At 52.2% G+C, this 18,459-nt stretch overlaps 1 protein-coding gene across 1 annotated transcript in view; it reads right to left on the reverse strand.

The window, feature by feature from the left end:
- Window positions 1-18,459, reverse strand: part of SRRM3 (serine/arginine repetitive matrix 3) — an 84,987-nt gene that overhangs the window by 42,233 nt on the left and 24,295 nt on the right. Inside the window, exon 2 of the mRNA XM_034965391.3 lies at window positions 9,590-9,861. Coding sequence (XP_034821282.2) covers window positions 9,590-9,822 — 233 coding nt within the window. The 5' untranslated portion in view covers window positions 9,823-9,861. The remainder of the gene's footprint in view (window positions 1-9,589; window positions 9,862-18,459) is intronic.

The raw sequence follows: 18,459 nt of genomic DNA on the forward strand, positions 1-18,459 counted from the left end.
ATGTGTGCTAAATGAGTGACTGGTGATAGAGAGGCATGGAGAGTTTGAAGACTGGATTTTCCTTTTGAAAAAATGGCTCTGGTGAATTCATGGCTGGAGAAGAGCGAACTGGAGGCAGAAAGCTGGTGTTGCGCTACCATAGGGGTTCAGGAGGAGACAGTGACTCCAGAGCAGGGAGAGAGGTCTTGAGGATGAAGGGCGAGAAATGGACAAAAAGCCCTCTAGGAGGGAGATGGCTTGGGGACCAATCGGTTGAGTCAGAGGGATGGGACTTGGGGACCAATTGAATGAGTCAGGGGGTCTGGTTGGGTAAGAAGCATCACCTACCTCTTCTTCTTCTTCACCTTTTTTTTTTTTTTTTTGAGATGGAGTCTTGCTCTGTCGCCCAGGCTAGAGTGCGGTGGCACAATCTCGGCTCACTGCAACCTCTGCCTCCCAGGTTCAAGCAATTCTCCTCCTTAGCTTCCCGGGTAGCTGGGACTACAGGCATCTGCCACCATGCCCAGCTAATTTTTGTATTTTTAGTAGAGATGGGGTTTCACCACATTGGCCAGGATGGTCTCAAACTCCTGACCTCAGATGATCCACCCACCTCGGCCTCCCAAAGTGCTGGGATTACAGGCATGTTCCACTGTGCCTGGTCACCACCTACTTCTTAAGCAGGTGTCCCCTGACCCCCAGCTAGGGGCGGAGTCTGTGTGGGTTCAGCCTGCTGTGTCGCTCACCGTGGGGAGGGCTGGGTCCTGGCCTGGTTAGGGGTGGGGGGCTTTTCTTCTAACCCCCCATCCCCTCGTGGCTCAGGCCACCCTGCACTGCTGCCACCAACCTAGCTCCACCAAGTTCAGGGCCCTGGCTCCTCAGTGTCCACCTCAGTCCCTGTGTGGCCCTCAGACTCGGGCATTCACCTGGAGGTCCCTTGTCTGGGCATGTGAGTTGGGCAGTGCAGAGCCTGGCACCCAGGAAGAAAGGGTGGTGCCCCACCCCCCCAGCAGAGGCAGAGAGCAATTGCTCCCACATCACCTTCTCTTGCAGAGACTAGCTTGTCACTGTCACCAGCACAGAGACAAACACAGCACAGGCCCTCCAACACTGCTTAGCCCCTAATTTATAGGCCCCAGGGAGGGAGACAGAGACTGGCATGGGACCCTGGGCCAGGTGGGTGGGAAGAGATGGCCTAAGGGCGAGGGTGGGCCATTCCCCAGCTGCTTGTGGGGGGCTGGCAGGGGGTTTCAGGCCAGGATCCAAGCCCCCTTTCCTGGGGGTCTTTGGCACATGGAAGGCTGGGAAACGGGCACAAATGGGTTTCATGGAGACCTGCAGCAGCACACATGCAGGGCTGGGGGTCATCCTGGAGTCAGTGGGTTGGAGGCAAGTTGATGAACTCCAGCACCTGTCTGTTGAGGATGGGCTGCTGGATTGAACCAACTCAGAGGCTTGGGGAGGGTCCCTCTGTGCCCCAGGGCATCTTGTTGGGAGAAGCTGGGGACACAAGGATGACACCTGGTGATTGGTCTCATGTGACCACCACCTCTGAATGTCCTTTCCCCTCTTATCTCTTGGAATCAATCTTCTCAGCTGAGCCACTTGGGACAGTGATGATGGGGAGAGACAGAGGAGCCCAACAGTCCTGCTTTTGAATCCTGGCACCTCCCACTTCCCAGTTCTGTGGCCTTGGGCAAGTCCATGTGCTTCTCCCAGCCTTAGCTTCTAATCTGTGAAATGGGAACACGACCCACCTTTCAAGGTTGTCATCTGGATATTAGTCCCCTCCCAAGCTCATGTTGAAATGTGATCCTCAGTGTTGGAGGTGGGGTCTGGTGGGAGGTGTTTGGGTCATGGGGGTGGATCCCTCAAGAATGGCTTGGTGCCCTCCCCATGGTCATGAGTGAGTTCTCACTCTATTACAGAGGTTGCTGATACCCCAGGTTGGGGTACCACTCTGTGGCCTATTAGGAACCAGGCTGCACAGCAGGAGGTGAGGAGCAGGCAAGGGGGCAAAGCTTCACCTGTATTTATAGCTGCTCCCTATCACTCCCATTACCACCTGAGCTCCACCTCCTATCAGATCAGTGGTGGCATTAGATTCTCATAGGAGTGGGAACCCTGTTGTGAACTGCGCATGCGAGGGATGTAGGTTGCACGCTCCTTGTGAGAATCTAATGCCTGATGATCTGTCACTGTCTCCCATCACCCCAGATGGGACTGTCTAGCTGCAGGAAAACAAGCTCAGGGCTCCCACGGACTCTACATGATGGTGAGTTGTAGAATTATTTCATTACATAGTACAGTCTAATAATAATAGAAATAAAAGTGCACAATAAATGCAATGTGCTCGAATCATCCTGAAACCATCCCCCCAACCCCCCACCTAGTCCATGGAAAAATTTTCTTTTTTTTTTGGGAAACAAGAGTTTCATTCCTGTTGCCCTGGCTGGAGTGCAAAGGTGCAATCTCGGCTCACCACAACCTCCATCTCCCCGGTTCAAGCGATTCTCCTGCCTCAGCCTCCCAAGCAGCTGGGACTACAGGCATGCACCCCCACGCCCGGCTAATTTTTGTATTTTTACTAGAAATGGAGTTTCTCCATGTTGGTCAGGCTGGTCTCGAACTCCCGACCTCAGGTGATCCACCCACCTCGGCCTCCCAAAGTGCTGGGATTACAGGCGTGAGCCACCTCGCCCAGCCAGAAAAATTTTCTTCCACAAAACTGGTATCTGGTGCCGAAAAGGTTGGAGACTGCTGCTCTATTAGTTTAGGAAAGAGCTGATTGTTTTAAGGAGTCTGGGGTGTCTCTCCTCTCCCTCTTTCTCCCTCTGGTGCCATGTGAGACATGCTGGCTCCCCTTCTTTTCCATCATGACTAAAAGCTTCCTGAGGCCTCACCAGAAGCCAATTGGATGCCAGCGCCATGCTTCTGTACAAGCCTCTAGAACCGTAAGCCAAGTAAACTTATTTTCTTTATAAGTTACCTAGCCTCAAGTTTTCCTTTAGAGCAATGCAAAGTGGGCTAACACAGACGTGATGTATTTACATCACTTTGCACAGTGCCTGGCATATAGTAGGTGCTCAATGAATGGTAGCAACTGGCCAGACACAGTGGCTCATGCCTGTAATCCCAGCACTTTGGGAGGCCAAGGTGGGTGGATCACTTGAAGTCAGGAGTTTGACCCCAGCCTGGCAAACATGATGAAACCTTGTGTCTGCTAAAAATACAGAAATCAGCTGGGCGTGGTGGTGCGTGCCTGTAGTCCCAGCTACTCGGGAGGCCAAGGCAGGAGAATCACTTGAACCCAGGAGGCAGAGGTTGCAGTGAGCTGAGATCGCGCCATTGCACTCCAGCCTGGGCAATGGAGTGAGACTCTGTCTCAAAAATAAATAAATAAATAAATAAATAAATAGTAGCAACTGAAGCTTATCTGTTCCAGAGCAGTGGGGACAGAGTGTACAGTCATCCCAGGCTCCCTGCCCTTTTCCATCTGAGACCCCTGCCAGGTTGGCATGGCACCAGCTCCGAGAATTGCCTGGGCCTCTTCTCTGTCTGTTCTGCCAGGAGGCAAAGGCTGGGATAAAGGGGGAGGCTGCTACCCAAACCACTTGCTCCCTGTGGAGGTGGCAGAGCCGGCCAGCCTAGGGCCATGCAGGAAGGCTGGCTAGCATGGCCAAAGCTTCAAACTCAAAGTCAAGGGTTTCTAGGCCGGGCACAGTGGCTCATGCCTGCAATCTCAGTACTTTGGGAGGCCAAGGCGGGCAGATCACTTGAGGTCAGGAGTTTGAGACCAGACTGGCCAACATGGTGAAACCCCATCTCTACTAAAAATACAAAATTAGCTGGGCATGGTGGCATACACCTGTAATCCCAGCTACTTGGCAGGCTGAGGCAGGATGAATCGCTTGAACCTGGGAGGCGGAGGTTGCAGTGAGCCAAGATGGCGCCATTGCACTCCAGCGTGGGTGACAGAGGGAGACTCTGTCTCGAAAAAAACAAAAAACCAAAAAAACAACGTCAAGGGCTTGTGTGTGGGTGGGGAAGGGGGAATGGGGGCAGTGATGTCTGTCCCAGGGTCCCCAGCATCTTGGCCCACGTGTTCCCCCAGCCAGTCTGGCTCCCTTAGTTCTCATGCCACTCTATGGGCCATAAGGGAAGGGCATGCCAAATGCATTGTGGCTTTGGGGATTTCCTGGGTCGCTCTCTGGGACAGGAGTAGGGTGAGGGGACACTGAATTTTAAGAGTTCCTCAGAGTGAAAAATATATATATATTTTTTTGAGACAGAGTCTCGCTCTGTTGCCCAGGCTGGAGTGCAGTGGCACAATCTCGGCTCACTGCAAGCTCCGCCTCCCTGGTTCACGCCATTCTGCTGCCTCAGCCTCCTGAGTAGCTGGGACTACAGGCACCTGCCACCACACCCGGCTAATTTTTTGTATTATTAGTAGAGAAGGGGTTTCACCGTGTTAGCCAGGATGGCCTCGATCTCCTGACCTCGTGATCCGCCCGCCTCGGCCTCCCAAAGTGCTGGGATTACAGGCGTGAGCCAATGCACCCGGCCTATTTTTAATTTTTAAAAGTAGAAATGGAGTCTTGCTATGTTACACAGGCTGGTCTCAAACTCTTGGCCTCAAGCAATTCTCTCACATCAGCCTCCCAAAGTGCTGGGATTACAGGAGTGTGCCACTATGCCCAGCTAATTATTATTATTATTATTATTATTATTGTTATTATTATTTGAGACGGAGTTTCGCTCTTGTTGCCCAGGCTGGATTGCAATGGCGTGATCTCAGCTCACTACAATCTCCACCTCCTGGGTTCAAGCGATTCTCCTGCCTCAGCCTCCTGAGTAGCTGGAATTACAGGCGTCCACCACCACACCTGGCTAATTGTTTTGTATTTTTAGTAGAGACGGGGTTTCATCATGTTGGCCAGGCTGGTCTCGAACTCCTGACCTCAGGTGATCCACCTACCTTGGCCTCCCAAAGTGCTGGGATTACAGGCATGAGCCACCACACCCAGCAATTTTTTATCTTTTGGTACAGACAGGGTCTCCCTATGTTGCCCAGGCCTCCTGGCCTTAAGAAAACCTCCTGCCTTGGCCTGCCAAAGTACTGGGATTACAGGCATGAATTCCTACATTAGGCCAGACAGTGACCTTTTGTTTTGTTTTGTTTTTGTTTTTGTTTTTTGTTTTTAGATGGGGTCTTGCTCTGCCACCCAGTCTGGAGTGCAGTGGTGCAATCATAGCTCGCTGCAGCCTCGACTTCTCAGGCTTAAGTAATCCTCTCACCTCAGCCTTCTGAGTAGCTGGGACCACAGGCATGTGCCACCACACCTGGCTAGTTAAAAAAAATTTTTTTTGTAGGTGGATTGGCGGGGGGCTCACTATGTTGCCATGCTGGTCTCAAACTCCTGGGCTCAAGTGCTCCCTCCTCAGCCTCCCAGAGTGCTGGGATTATAGGCATGAGCCGCAGTGACTGGAATGGTAGCCTTTTGATTCCCATTTTATAGATGAGCAAACAGAACAGGGAGAGGTGAGGGAGGGCTCAAAACTCCAAGCCTAGGCTGGGTGCGGTGGTTCACACCTGTAATCCCAGCACTTTGGGAGGCCGAGGTGGGTGGATCATCTGAGGTCAGGAGTTCGAGACCAGCCTGGCCAACATAGTGAAACCCCGTTTCTACTAAAAATACAAAGAATTAGCTGGGTGTGGTGGCGTGCTCCTATAGTCCCAGCTACTCGGAAGGCTGAGGCAGGAGAATGGCTTGAACCTGGGAGGTGGAGGTTGCAGTAAGCCGAGATTGTGCCATTTCACTCCAGCCTGGGCAACAAGAGCGAAACTCCGCCTAAGGGGAAAAAAAAAAAAAAAAGCTCCAAGACTAGCTAGGGATGGAGCTGTGCTCTGTCACCTCACCCAAGTCCTTACAAGAAGAGGCATGGCGTCTGGGCATGGTGGCTCATGCCTGTAATTCCAGCACTTTGGGAGGCTAAGGCAGGTGGCTTACTTGAGGTCAGGAGTTCAAGACCAGCCTGGCCAACATGGTGAAACCCCGTCTCTACTAAAAAATACAAAAATTAGCCAGGTGTGGTGGCATGTGCCTGTAATCGCATCTACTCAGGAGGCTGAGGCAGGAGAATCACTTGAACCCAGGAGGTGGAGGTTGCAGTGAGCAGAGAACATGCCACTGCATTCCAGCCTGGGTGACACAGCGAGAATCCATCTCAAACAAAACAAACCAACTAAAAAAGAGGCATGGCAAGAAGATAAACAGGGTGGCAGGGAGGATGCTGGGGGCTGGGGTGGGAGCATCTCATCAGAAAGGCTGGAGGCTCCGTCCCGCCCCGCGGTGATTGCAGACTGCAAATCAAGGCTGTCTGGGAAGGTGACTCCAAGTACGCCATCAATCACCAGTGGATTAGCCAGCCAGCCATCAATATTAAGGAAAAGGATTGCTTTTTAATGAGGCCAAAGAGTGTGTGTTCCTGTGACTGATGTGAATATTTGTCAAATGCCCGAGAACCCGGTAAATAAACGGGACTGAACCAGTGTTTCTAGAAATGGATATTAATGACTCGATTTGATAAAAGAGCAGGGGTGCCTGGTGTTTGTTGGCACTTTGTGAGGACTGGCTGGGGGCTGGGCAGTCCCATGTGTGTCTTCAATGGAGGACTCTCAGAACAGCTCCAGAACACAGGTGCCCCTATTTTCCAGGTGAGTAAACCGTGGCTTGTTCAAGGTCAAGATAGGGCCGGAAGCCTGGATTTGGGAGTCTCAGAATGTCTGTCCCTGCCATGATCAAATGCCCTGCTGAGGATGGGGAGGGCAGGGGGAGGGCCACTCAAGAGCTGGTTTTTCGGAGGTGGCTCCAGGATAAGGACCACCTCAAGTGAGAGCTTGGGTGGGGGAAGGGACCCTGAGTGAGCAAGTGGGGACATAGTGGGTGCTTCCCAGGGAAGCAAGGATCCTTGATGCTGGGGGTCTTACACCCAGGACGTGGCCAAATGCCCTCACCTTTTGCTTGGGGAGGGGCTCAGTGAGGGAAGGTTCCTTGAAAGGGTGAAGGTCTTTGAGGGGGAGGGCTTTCAGGATGGGAAAGTACAGAGAAGAGGAGGGGACTTAGTGAAGGGAGAGGGGCTGAGGATGGGGATGGGTTCATCAAGGAGGTGGAGTTCTGGGAGGAGGAGGAGCAGGAAAGTGCAGGGAACACCTTGTCTGTCCCTGTCAACCCTCTTGTCCTCTGCCCACACTCCCCTCCCTCCTTGACTCTCCAGACAGAATTTGGCAGAATTTGCAGGTTTTGTTTGTGTGTTTGTTTTTGTTTTGTTTTGAGATGGAGTCTCCCTCCGTTGCCCAGGCTGAAGTGCAGTGGCGCAATCTTGGCTCACTGCAACCTCTGCTTCGAGGGTTTAAGCGATTCTCCTGCTTCAGCCTGCCAAGTAGCTGGGACTACAGGCGCTCGTCACCCTGCCTGGCTAATTTATTTTTATTTTTATTTTGAGACGGAGTCTTGCTCTGTCACCCAGGCTGGAGTGCAGTGGCACAATCTCGGCTCACTGCAACCTCCGCCTCCGGGTTCAAGCGATTCTCCTGCCTCAGCCTCCTGAGTAGCTGGGACTAGAGGTGCATGCCACCATGCCCGGCTAATTTTTTGTATTTTTAGTAGCGATGGGGTTTCACCGTGTTTGCCAGGATGATCTCGATCTCCTGACCTCACGATCTGCCCGCCTTGTCCTCCCATAGTGCTGTCATTGCAGGCGTGAGCCACCGCACCTGGCCTTTTTAATTTTTTTGTATTACTAGTAGAGATGGGGTTTCACCATGTTGGCAAGGCTGGTCTCGATCTCCTGACCTCAAGCGATCTGCCCACCTCGGCCTCCCAAAGTGCCGGGAGCCACGTGAGCTGGTACAGCCATGAGCCACCGCATCTGGCTGGATTTGCCGGTTTAATTCACGACCTGAGGTTCTCACTGTAGGAGATGCTCCCCACCTCGCCCCTCCTTGCCCCTGCCCCTTGAGGTCTCATTCCCTCTTCCGGTACCCACAGCTCATCAACATGTTCCCTTGCCAGCTGGAACCTCCTTTGTGAGTGTCCTCAGCATCCTGCCATCCATCCATCTATCCCTCTCTGCAAGGGGCCTCCTCCCCGCTACCTGGTCCTCTGGGTGAGGTGAGCACCAGGTCCCCATTACCCCTTCTTCTCCCTACAAGCAGCCTTGCCTGGCAGCCAGCAGGGCTCTTGATCCTGGCTCCGCCTTGGCCCCCGCCTTCTGGATGTCCTTCAGCAACTCGCTGTCTCTGCCTAAGCCTGGGGGTCTTCCTAAGCTCCTCAGAGATGGTGGCCCCTGTCTAAGGGAGCCCAGGAGGCCTGGGGTGGACAAAGGTGCGGCTTGGAAGGACTGCAGGACACAGGCTGTGTCCGGCCCCATGTGGCTCCAGGCTCCAGCTCCCCGCCCCACCCACCCCGTGTAGTGAATTTCTGATTTCTCAGCTCACTGACAGTGCAAGTCTGATGGGCAGTCCCTGCTCCTGACTTTGACCCCTTCAGCAGCCAGCCCACTAGTTTCTTTCTTTCTTTTCTTTTCTTTTTTTTTTTTTGAGACGGAGTTTTGCTCTTGTTGCCCAGGCTGGAGTGCAATGTCTCGATCTCAGCTCACTGCAACCTCCGCCTCCCGGTTCAAGCGATTCTCCTGCTTCAGTCTCCCAAGTAGCTGGGATTACAGGCATGTGCCACTACACCAGGCTAATTTTGTATTTTCAGTAGAGACGGGGTTTCTCCATGTTGGTCAGGCTGGTCTTGAATTCCCAACCTCGGGTGATCCACCCGCCTCGGCCTCCCAAAGTGCTGACATTACAGGCGTGAGCCACCGCGCCCCGCCTTTTTTTTTTTTTTTTTTTTTGAGACGGAGTCTCGATCTGTTGCCCAGGCTGGAGTGCAGTGGCCCGATCTCGGCTCACTGCAACCTCCGCCTCCTGGGTTCAAGCGATTCTCCTGCCTCAGCTTCCCGAGTAGCTGGGATTACAGGCACGCGTCACCACGCCTGGCTAATTTTTGTATTTTTAGTAGAGACGGATTTTCACCATGTTGGCCAGGCTGATCTCAAACTCCTGACCTCAGGTGATCCACCTGCCTAGGTCCCCCAGAGTTCTGGGATTACAGGTGTGAGACACCGCGCCCAGCTAAATTTTTTTTTGTATTTTTCATAGAGACGGGGTTTCACCATGTTAGGCAGGCTGATCTCGAATTCCTGACCTCAAATAATCCGCTCGCCTCGGCCTTTCAAAGTGCTGGAATCACAGGTGTGAGCCATCACTTTGCCATTAAAGGTAATGGCAAAAACCGTGATTACTTTTGCAACAACCTAATACATAAATGAAAGATGAGCTGGACTTGCCATGGCTTCACCCCAGCTGGTCTGAACTCTGGCCTCTTGTCTGGACAAGGCTCTTGGGTTCCCACAGTCGCCCGACTCCGCCCTAATAGCCCCTAGCCCCGCCCTTCTCCCCGCCCACGACGTTCGCCACGCCCACGAGCAGCATCACTCGCTTCTCCCACCCTCGCCCCGCCTATCTCCCCACCCCAGTCCCGCCCTGCGGCCTGCTCACCCCTGCTCCTCCATCATCTCCTGTAGCTCCATGCACTTGAGCTCCACCCGCCGCTTGCGCTCGTGGTCCAGGATCTCGCGGTGCGCGCGCTTCACCAGGCCCGGCTCCGCGGCGCGCAGCTCCTCTTCCGCCCGCGGCCAGGTCCCCGAGGAGGCGCTGGGCTGCGGGAAGCCGTTCGCGGCGTCGGGTGTGGACGGCATGCTGGCCGCCCCGTTGTTCACGGTGGAGGACATCGTGGCTGGCCCTGGAGCCGCTGGCCTGGGCCGCTGGCCCTGAGGGACAGACACAGACACGAGGCGGAATGGTCACTTCTTCGCCACCTGTTAAGCTCCTCTCTGCTGGAGTTAATCCTGGAGATTTAAGGGCCCACTCATGGCTCTAATCCGCTTCCTTTCCTGGTGCAGAGGGAGGCGGACGGCTGGTTTGCACCTTTGGGTCACACCTCAGGGCACGAGTGGGTTGGACACTGGGCTTTTTCCATCTGTAAGGTGGGTGGATGCAGGCCAGACTGGATGGCCTCTAAGAGCCATTGTCTGGGAATCGTGTCACCTCCAGGAACTACCGAGGACCATCCTCTCTGGCTTGCACGAATGCTTGGGCCAGACATCCCAGCGCCCACTTGCACACATCATTAACTCCCCAGTCATATTTCTCCTTTAGGCTCAGTTGAAACTGTTTACGCACACACCAGGCCCACTATCCTGGCTCTGTCCAGTGGGACACAGATTACATGTGTTCCTACCTCCCAGTCTGCTCCCAGGGCAGCCCTACAGAGAGGGGAAGATGGAAGCCTACTCTATTCCCACCCCAGAGGCAGATTTTAGCTCTCTGTTTGATCTGGCCAACTTCTCCAAAGCCAACATTCCAGATAAGTGGGGCTCACCCAGATTGGGCCCACAAGACTATCCCCTTCTTTGTTCTGGAAACGCTGCTTCTGATGATGTGACCAAAGCTGACACTGACATTAGCTTTCCAGGCAGCCACGTCCTCCTGTAGGCTTGGGGTGGGGTGGGAGTCAACTTGGCTTGGAGCTAAGAATCCCTGACTCCATGCTAGGCCCTCCAAAGTAGAGCAGACACACACACACACACACACACACACACACACACTCCAAGGACTTCTATCTTAACAGAGGGGAGGCACCTCCTGAGCTATTTCCATTTCCTTTCTCCAAGGATCTGCTAGTTGCTAAGCAACAGGGAGGCCTCATTCCCAGGGAGTGGGGTGGGAGGGAGGGAAAGGAAGGAGGGAGGGAGGAAAAGAAGGGATTGGGCATGCCTGGACATCTTGGATCGGGCCTTCCCTGTGACACTTCTCCCCCAACACACCCTCCCCTCTCTGGCCTCAGAGTGATGGGATGGGGGTGGGAGTGTTCAGAGCCACAGAAACTGGAAGGCAGAGAAGAGAGAGGGACTGTGACAGCTACAGGAGGCTCTGAAGGGGACAGAGTGACAGGAGGCAACAGCGGTGATGAAAACATAAGCTCTTCTCATATGTCCTTCCCCCTGAGTCCCAAGTGCATGGGTTCTAGGCTGCGCTTCTCCACTCCTTGCTGTGTGACCCTGAAGATGTCACTACCCCTCTCTGAGCCTCTGATTTCCACCTGTTCCTGGGAGCGTCTGCCAGAGTCTTCTGGAGAGGGGAGTGCCTGGGGACTCAGAGACCAAAGCTGTTCTTCTAACCCCTCTTTTCCACTCCCACACCTGCTGGCTTCCCGCCTCTGTCCCCAGACCAGCCCTATACCCCAGTTCCACCAGGGGTTTTCCCAGGACACTCCACAAGCATCATCCACCATGCCCCAAACAGAGCTCCGGGTGCCCTGCTCCCCACCCACCTCGGCTGCAGTGCTTGGCTCATGGGTGACCCCTCTATCTGTTGGTCATCTGAGCCAGGGACATGTGTGGAGCTTGGAGACCCCTATTGACCTGACCCACAACAGTTCACCTGTCATCAAGTTGGGTCCCTCATCCCTTCTTCTTTGTTCGTTTTTTGAGACAGGGTCTCACTCTATCACCCAGGCTGGAGTGCAGTGGCACAGTCATAGCTCACTGCAGCCTTGAACTCCTGAGCTCAAGCGATATCCTCCCACCTCAGTCTCCCCAGTAGCTGGAACTAAGGCATGTGCCACCATACCCAGCTAATTAAAACAAAGAATTTTTTTTTGTAGAGTCACGTTCTTGTTATTTTGCCCAGGGTGGTCTTGAATTCCTGGCTTCAAACAATCCTTCCACTTTGGCCTCCCAAAGTACTGAGATTACAGGCGTGAGCCACCGCGCCCAGCCCCATCCCTTCTTCTCAACATCGCTCACATTTATCCACTTCCTCTCCTCCCCTGTTACCACGTGGACCCAAGCTCCTCCCTCCACGCAGGTCCACTGCCTCTCTGTGGTTGCCTGGCCTCCCTGCTCCCAGACCTTCATCCTCCATTGGCAACTTGGCAGATGGGTCCAGGAGCAAATTAGACCATGTCATGCCCTGGTTAGCAGCCTCCCGTGACTCTTGTTACCTTGGCTTAAAGCCATAACATGGCCCTGCCTCCTGGTCCAGCCCCGTCTCCACCACTCCGCACCACACACATCCTCCACCTCTCTTGGCTCCAGGCCCTTTCCTGGGATACTCCTCATTCCTAGTTGTCCTCAAAGTCACCGCTCATAGGCATTATCACCTTCCGGAAGCCTTCCTTTCCCCTCTGGCTGGTGTCACCCTCCCAGAGCTCTTTTTTTTTTTTTTGGAGAAGGAGTCTCACTCTGTCACCCAGGCTGGAGTGCAGTGGTGCAATCTTGACTCACTGCAACCTCCACCTCCTGGGTTCAAGTGATTCTCCCGCCTCAGCCTCCTGAGTAGCTGGGATTACAGGCGCCTGCCACCTTGCCCGGCTAATTTTTGTATTTTTAGTAGAAATGGGGTTTCACCATGTTGCCCAGGCTGGTCTTGAACTCCTGACTTCAGGCGATCTGCCCTCCCAAAGTGCTGGGATTACAGGCATGAGCCACCACTCCTGGCCTTACCTCCCAGAGTTCTCACTGTTGTTGCTGTGGGTTCAAAGGTCTGGTTCCCCCTGGGCTGAGGGCAGCTTAGCTTTCAACTCCGAGCTCCAGCTAAGCGCCTAGTGCATGTGAAGCTCAATGCACCCGGGGCTGAACAAAGACGTGACAACAGGAGGCAAGAGAGAGGAATACATGGCATGGTCCTTGATACGGCCTGCAAGACCCCTTTGCATTCTGTTGAATGCTATCTTGCAACTTCATCCCATGCTGCACCCCATCCTGCAACCAACACCCAGCCTCTTAGCCTTGGTCCTCATCCCCCAAATGCATGCCCTTACTTCCTCCTTTGTGCCTTTGCCTATGTGTTTCCCTTCCGCTGGAGTCCTGTTTCCCCTTTTCTTCGCCTAGGGAACTTCAACTCATCCCTCAGGGCCCAGCCCAAAAATCACCTCCTCTGGGAATCTTCCGCTCTTCCAGGAAGGATGAGTCATTCCTTCTTTGTGCTTCTGCATCTTTTGTCCACACTTTTTAAATGCGATATTTAGATACCGAGATTCAGTTGGCTGTTTGCTTGTAACTCCTATTCTAAACTGTGAGCCCTTTTAGGGGAGGGGACCATCCTTTCATTCTGGCTCGTTAGAGCCTACCCCAGCACCAGGCAATGCAAGAGGCGCGCTGAAGGTGTGTGGAGAGAGAGCGCGAAGGCGCCGGTTAGAGCCCTGGGAGCCATGCTGTTCCGCACATCTTCCCTCTGACCTGGGCAAGGCTCCCCAGCCTAGAACTTGGCCTGAGCTCCTGGAGGGCAGAGGAGGAAAGCTGGTGAGAGTCGTTCTGAATGCACTCAGATCTCCAAACCCTGAGAAAATCTAGCCCCAGTGCTAGGAGAATGCCTGGGTAGCAATGCTAGGTTGCCCAGGGTAATCGTTGCAGAAATGATTGAGGAGGAAAGGAGAGCTATGTGAAGAGGGGCATGGCAGATGCAGTCTGGATTTTCACTAGAACAGATGGTGAATTTGACCAATTTCACCTGGTGAGTTGGAGAGGCACCAGGTGGGAATCTGCAGCAGGTCATTAATAGAATGACCCAAATCATTGCACACTAAGCCCATTTCCTCCCAAGTCAGGTTTGCTGGGCCAGCAGACCAGGGGGTGACTGCAGGACTGCAGGCACAGGGTCCCTCTGTGAGCCATGTGACATTATATTTTATGAAATCATTGTGAGGCTGGGCGCAGTGGCTCACACCTGTAATCCCAGCGGTTTGGGAAGCTGAGGTGAGTGGATCACCTGAGGTCAGGAGTTCAAGACCAGCCTGGGCAACGTGGTGAAACCCCGTCTCTACTAAAAATACAAAAATTAGCCAGGCATGATGGTGGGCGCCTGTAATCCCAGCTACTCAGCAGGCTGAGGCACGAGAATCGCTTGAACCTGGGAGGCAGAGGTTGCAGTGAGCCGAGATTGCGCCATTGTATTTCAGCCTGGGCGACGGAGTGAGACTCTGTCTTGAAAAAAAAAAAAGTAAGTAAAAGAAATTATTGTGAGATTTATTCTTCCTTCCTTCCTTCCTTCCCTTCCTTACCTTACCTTTCTCCCTTCCCTTCCATTCCCTTCCCTTCCCTTCCTGACTCTCAATCTGTTGCCCAGGCTGGAGGGCAGTGGCGTGACTATAGCTCACTGCAGCCTTGACCTCCTGGGCTTTAGTGATCTTCCTGATTCAGCCTCCAAGTAGATGAAACTACAGGTGCACCACCATGCCCAGACGATTTAAAATTTTTTTTTTGTAGAGATGGGATCTTGCTATGTTGCCCAGGCTGCTCTCAAGCTCCTGGGCTCAAGTGATCTTCCTGCTTCAGCCTCCCAAAGTGTTGGGATTACGGGCATGAGTCACTGTGCCTGGCCTCACTGTGAAATTTCATAAGGTGACACTGTCCTGGTGGGTGCTAATATCCCATTTTGTTGTAATTGGTTGATTGATTGACCTATACTCAAAAGGAGCTGGTTAATGGATCAATGTCATGTTAGATGTAGGTATTTAGTGGAGAATCACAGGGCTCTATTCTCACCACATCTGATCCAATATGTTCACTATTGACTGGATAGAACATTGGTAGTCTGACAATCAAATTCACTGAGGACACAGCCTGAGAGGGCTCATGGATATACAGTCAGAATCTAAAAGGACTCAGTAGCCGGAGACATTGGAAGAATCTAAGAAGGTGAAACAGGGCCAGGTGCAGTGGCTCACATCTGTAATCCCAGCACTTTGGGAGGCTGAGGCGGGCAGATCACGAGGTCAGGAGTTTGAGACCAGCCTGGCCAACATGGTGAAACCCCGTCTCTACTAAAAGTACAAAAATTAGCCAGTCATGGTGGTGCATGCCTGCAATCTAAGCTATTCGGGAGGCTGAGGCAGAAGAATCATTTGAACCTGGGAGGCAGAGATTGCAGTGAGCCGAGATCGCACCACTGCACTCCAGCCTGGGCAATTGAGTGAGACTCCGTCTCAAAAAGAAGAAGAAGAAGAAGAAGAAAGTGAAACAGGATAGTGAAAAGTGCCACATTCTGAAGCTGGGTCCCAAACTAAAATTGGAATGGGGTAGACATAGTTCAGAAGCAGAATATTTGGGAAGGATTATAGGGATTTTCAATGATCACAGACTCAATTTGAGTCAATATCACAATGTGGATGCCAAAAATGCATGTTATCTTAGGATATATCAACAAAAATAGGATGCCAAGGATGGGGAAGATTATAAGAATATACAGGTGGTCAGAATGCCTAGCTTCAAATATATGAAGGATTGTAGAGGATTTAGGTCAAACCTGGCTGAATCGACTGAGAGGCTTGTTAGAAGTAGTGATGTTTAGCTAGCATTGCCAGATTTGCCAAATAGGAACACAAGATACCCAGTTAAATTAAATTTGAATTTTATATTTGGAACATAATTCTACTAAGAAATTATCCGTTGTTTATCTGAAATTCAGATTTAACTGAGTGTCCTATATTTCATATGTCAGTTCTACCTGGAATCCAACCCAGATCTACTGAATCAAAATCTCGGCTGGGCGCGGTGGCTCATGCCTGTAATCTCAGCATTTTGGGAGGACGAGGCAGGTGGATCACGAGGTCAGGAGATCGAGACCATCCTGGCTAACATGGTGAAACCCTGTCTCTACTAAATATACAAAAAATTAGCCGGGTGTAGTGGCAGGTGCCTGTAGTCCCAGCTACTCTGGAGGCTGAGGCAGGAGAATGGCGTGAACCCAGGGGGCAGAGCTTGCAGTGAGCAGAGATCATGCCACTGCACTCCAGCCTGGGTAACAGAGTGAGACTCTGTCTCAAAAAAAAAAAAAAAGTCTCTGGGGATGAAATTGCTCATGTCCCCCAGGTTCTCCTGATATAGCCCAAGTATGGACCACAAATTAGGGGGAGGTGGGCAGTGGTCTAGAAATAGCCATTTTCAAATTTTATTGGGCATCAGAATCACCAGGAAGACTTGTTAAGACACAGATTTGTTTTGTTTTGTTTTGTTTGAGATGGCGTCTCGCACTGTTGCCTGGGCTGGAGTGCAATGGTGTGATCTCAGCTCACTGCAACCTCCGCCTCTCAGGTTCACATGATTCTCCTTTCTTAGCCTCCCGAGTAGCTGGGATTACAGGTGCACACCACTACACCCGGCTAACTCTTTGTATTTTTAGTAGAGACAGGGTTTCACTATGTTGGCCAGACTGGTCTTGAACTTCTGACCTCATGATCCGCCCGCCTAGGCCTCCCAAAGTGCTGGAATTACAGGCTTGAGCCACCGCGCCCAGCAAGACACAGATTGTTGACTTCGCCCCCAGAGTTTCTGATTTGATAGATCTGGAGTGGGGCTTGAGAATTTGCATTTCTAACAAGTAACACCAATACTACTAGTCCTTAGAATTCCCTAAGAGGAGCAAGGCCCTAGCCAATCTGCAAAACAGAGCCCCAAGATTCTCACAGGCAAGTCATCTAGTGTTGATTTCAGCTCAGTTCAAAAAAGAGTCTTGTCTTGTTTTGTTTTTATTTTATAATAATCAAAACTCTTTAAAAACGAAGCAGTTCTGCCCAGGTGTGGTGGCTTGCACCTGTAATCCCAGCACTTTGGGAGGCAGAGGTGGGTGGATCACTTGAGGTCAGGAATTCGAGACCAGCCAAGCCAATATAGTGAGACACTGTCTCTACTAAAAATACAAAAATTAGCTGAATGTGGTGGTGCGTGCCTATAATCCCAGCTACTTGGGAAGATGAGGCATGAGAATAGCTTGAACCCAGGAGGCGGAGGTTGCAGTGACCTGAGTTTGCGCCACTGCACTTCAGCCTGGGTGACAGAGTGAGATTTCGTCTCAAAAAACAAACAGAAAAACAAAAAACAAAACTAAGCAGTTTGTCGTAGGATGAATGAGGTCCCTATTACAGGAATTGTTCAAACATGAGATAGAAACGATATTCAAGCATTCACTCAACAAACACTCACCCAGCATCTACTCTTGGCCTCACGTTATTAAAGGCTGTGGGTATAGAGATGAACATGACCCCATCATGGCCCTGTAGAAGCTCACAGGCTGGTTCAGGAGACTGACAGGTAAACAGCAGCATAGTGTGATAAAAGAGAACTGGAGAAGTGTCTGTAGCCCTGCTTGGTTCGTCAAGGCAGGCTTCCCAGCAAGGCTGGGAGGGAGCAGGAGGCAGGGCTGCCAGAGCCAGTGAGGACAACCAGGATTCAAGAAATAAATGGGCCAATCTGGCAGGGTTTGTAATTGACTGGATGTGGGATGGGGGAGGCAGCTTAGATGACACCGGGTCTCTGGCCTGGGTGACCAGGTGGATGGTGCAGCCATTTATTGTGATGGGGAACATGGAGAACAAATTGGAGGTGCTTGAGGGTGAGGGGTTTGCAGGGGCAAGCAGGCAGATATGGAGTCTAGAGCTATAATCTGAACCCTAACTCTAACTTGTTCTGGTCTTTGGGGGCATTGACACTGTCCTTCTTTGGAGGCAGAGCAGCACATGGGAAGTCTTTACCCTACCACTGATTGGCTGAGAGCAGCACATGGGAAGTCTTTACCCTACCACTGATTGGCTGAGAGCAGCACATGGGAAGTCTTTACCCTACCACTGATTGGCTGTGAGACCATGAACAAGTCACTTCCCCTCTCTGCACCCTTGTTTCTCCCACTGAACAATGACTCAAAGACCCCAAGGGTCCTTTCCTACTCTGGAAGTCTGGGTAATACTAACTCTAAATGTGTGGCACCAGGCTGGGTGTGGTGGCTTATGCCTGTAATCTCAGCACTTTGGGAGGCCGAAGCAGGTGGATCACCTGAGGCCAGGAGTTCGAGACCAGCCTGACCAACATGGTGAAATCCTGTCTCTACTAGAAATACAAAAATGAGCTGGGTGTGGTGGCGCATGCCTGTAATCCCAGCTACTTGGGACGCTGAGGCAGAAGAATTGCTTGAACTCAGGAGGCGGAGGTTGCAGTGAGCTGAGATCACACCGTTGTACTCCAGCCTGAGGAACAAGAGCAAAACTCCATCTCAAAAAATAAAATAAATAAATAAATAACACCAGACCTTCAGCCCACTTCCTTTCTGCTGATACAGCCAGGAGCCGGGGCCCCACTGGCCACCCTTAGAGTTCAACTGAGGCTGTCCCCAGCACTGGGTCAGCTCCCAAGGGCAAGCCCAGATGCTGGAGCCAGCCAAACCCATGTGTAGATTAAGTCATGAAGCCCTAGTTTAATGCTTGCCAAAGGGGCACACTCCCTCTTCTACAAGCCAGGAAGTGGTTAAAAGCCTAGAGGCCTGATTTCCCAGCCTCCTGGCTGGGTCCCTGGACTTGCCTCCCTCCTACAAGCCCA

This window comes from Pan paniscus, chromosome 6, assembly GCF_029289425.2.
Source record: "Pan paniscus chromosome 6, NHGRI_mPanPan1-v2.0_pri, whole genome shotgun sequence".
NCBI lineage: Eukaryota > Metazoa > Chordata > Mammalia > Primates > Hominidae > Pan > Pan paniscus.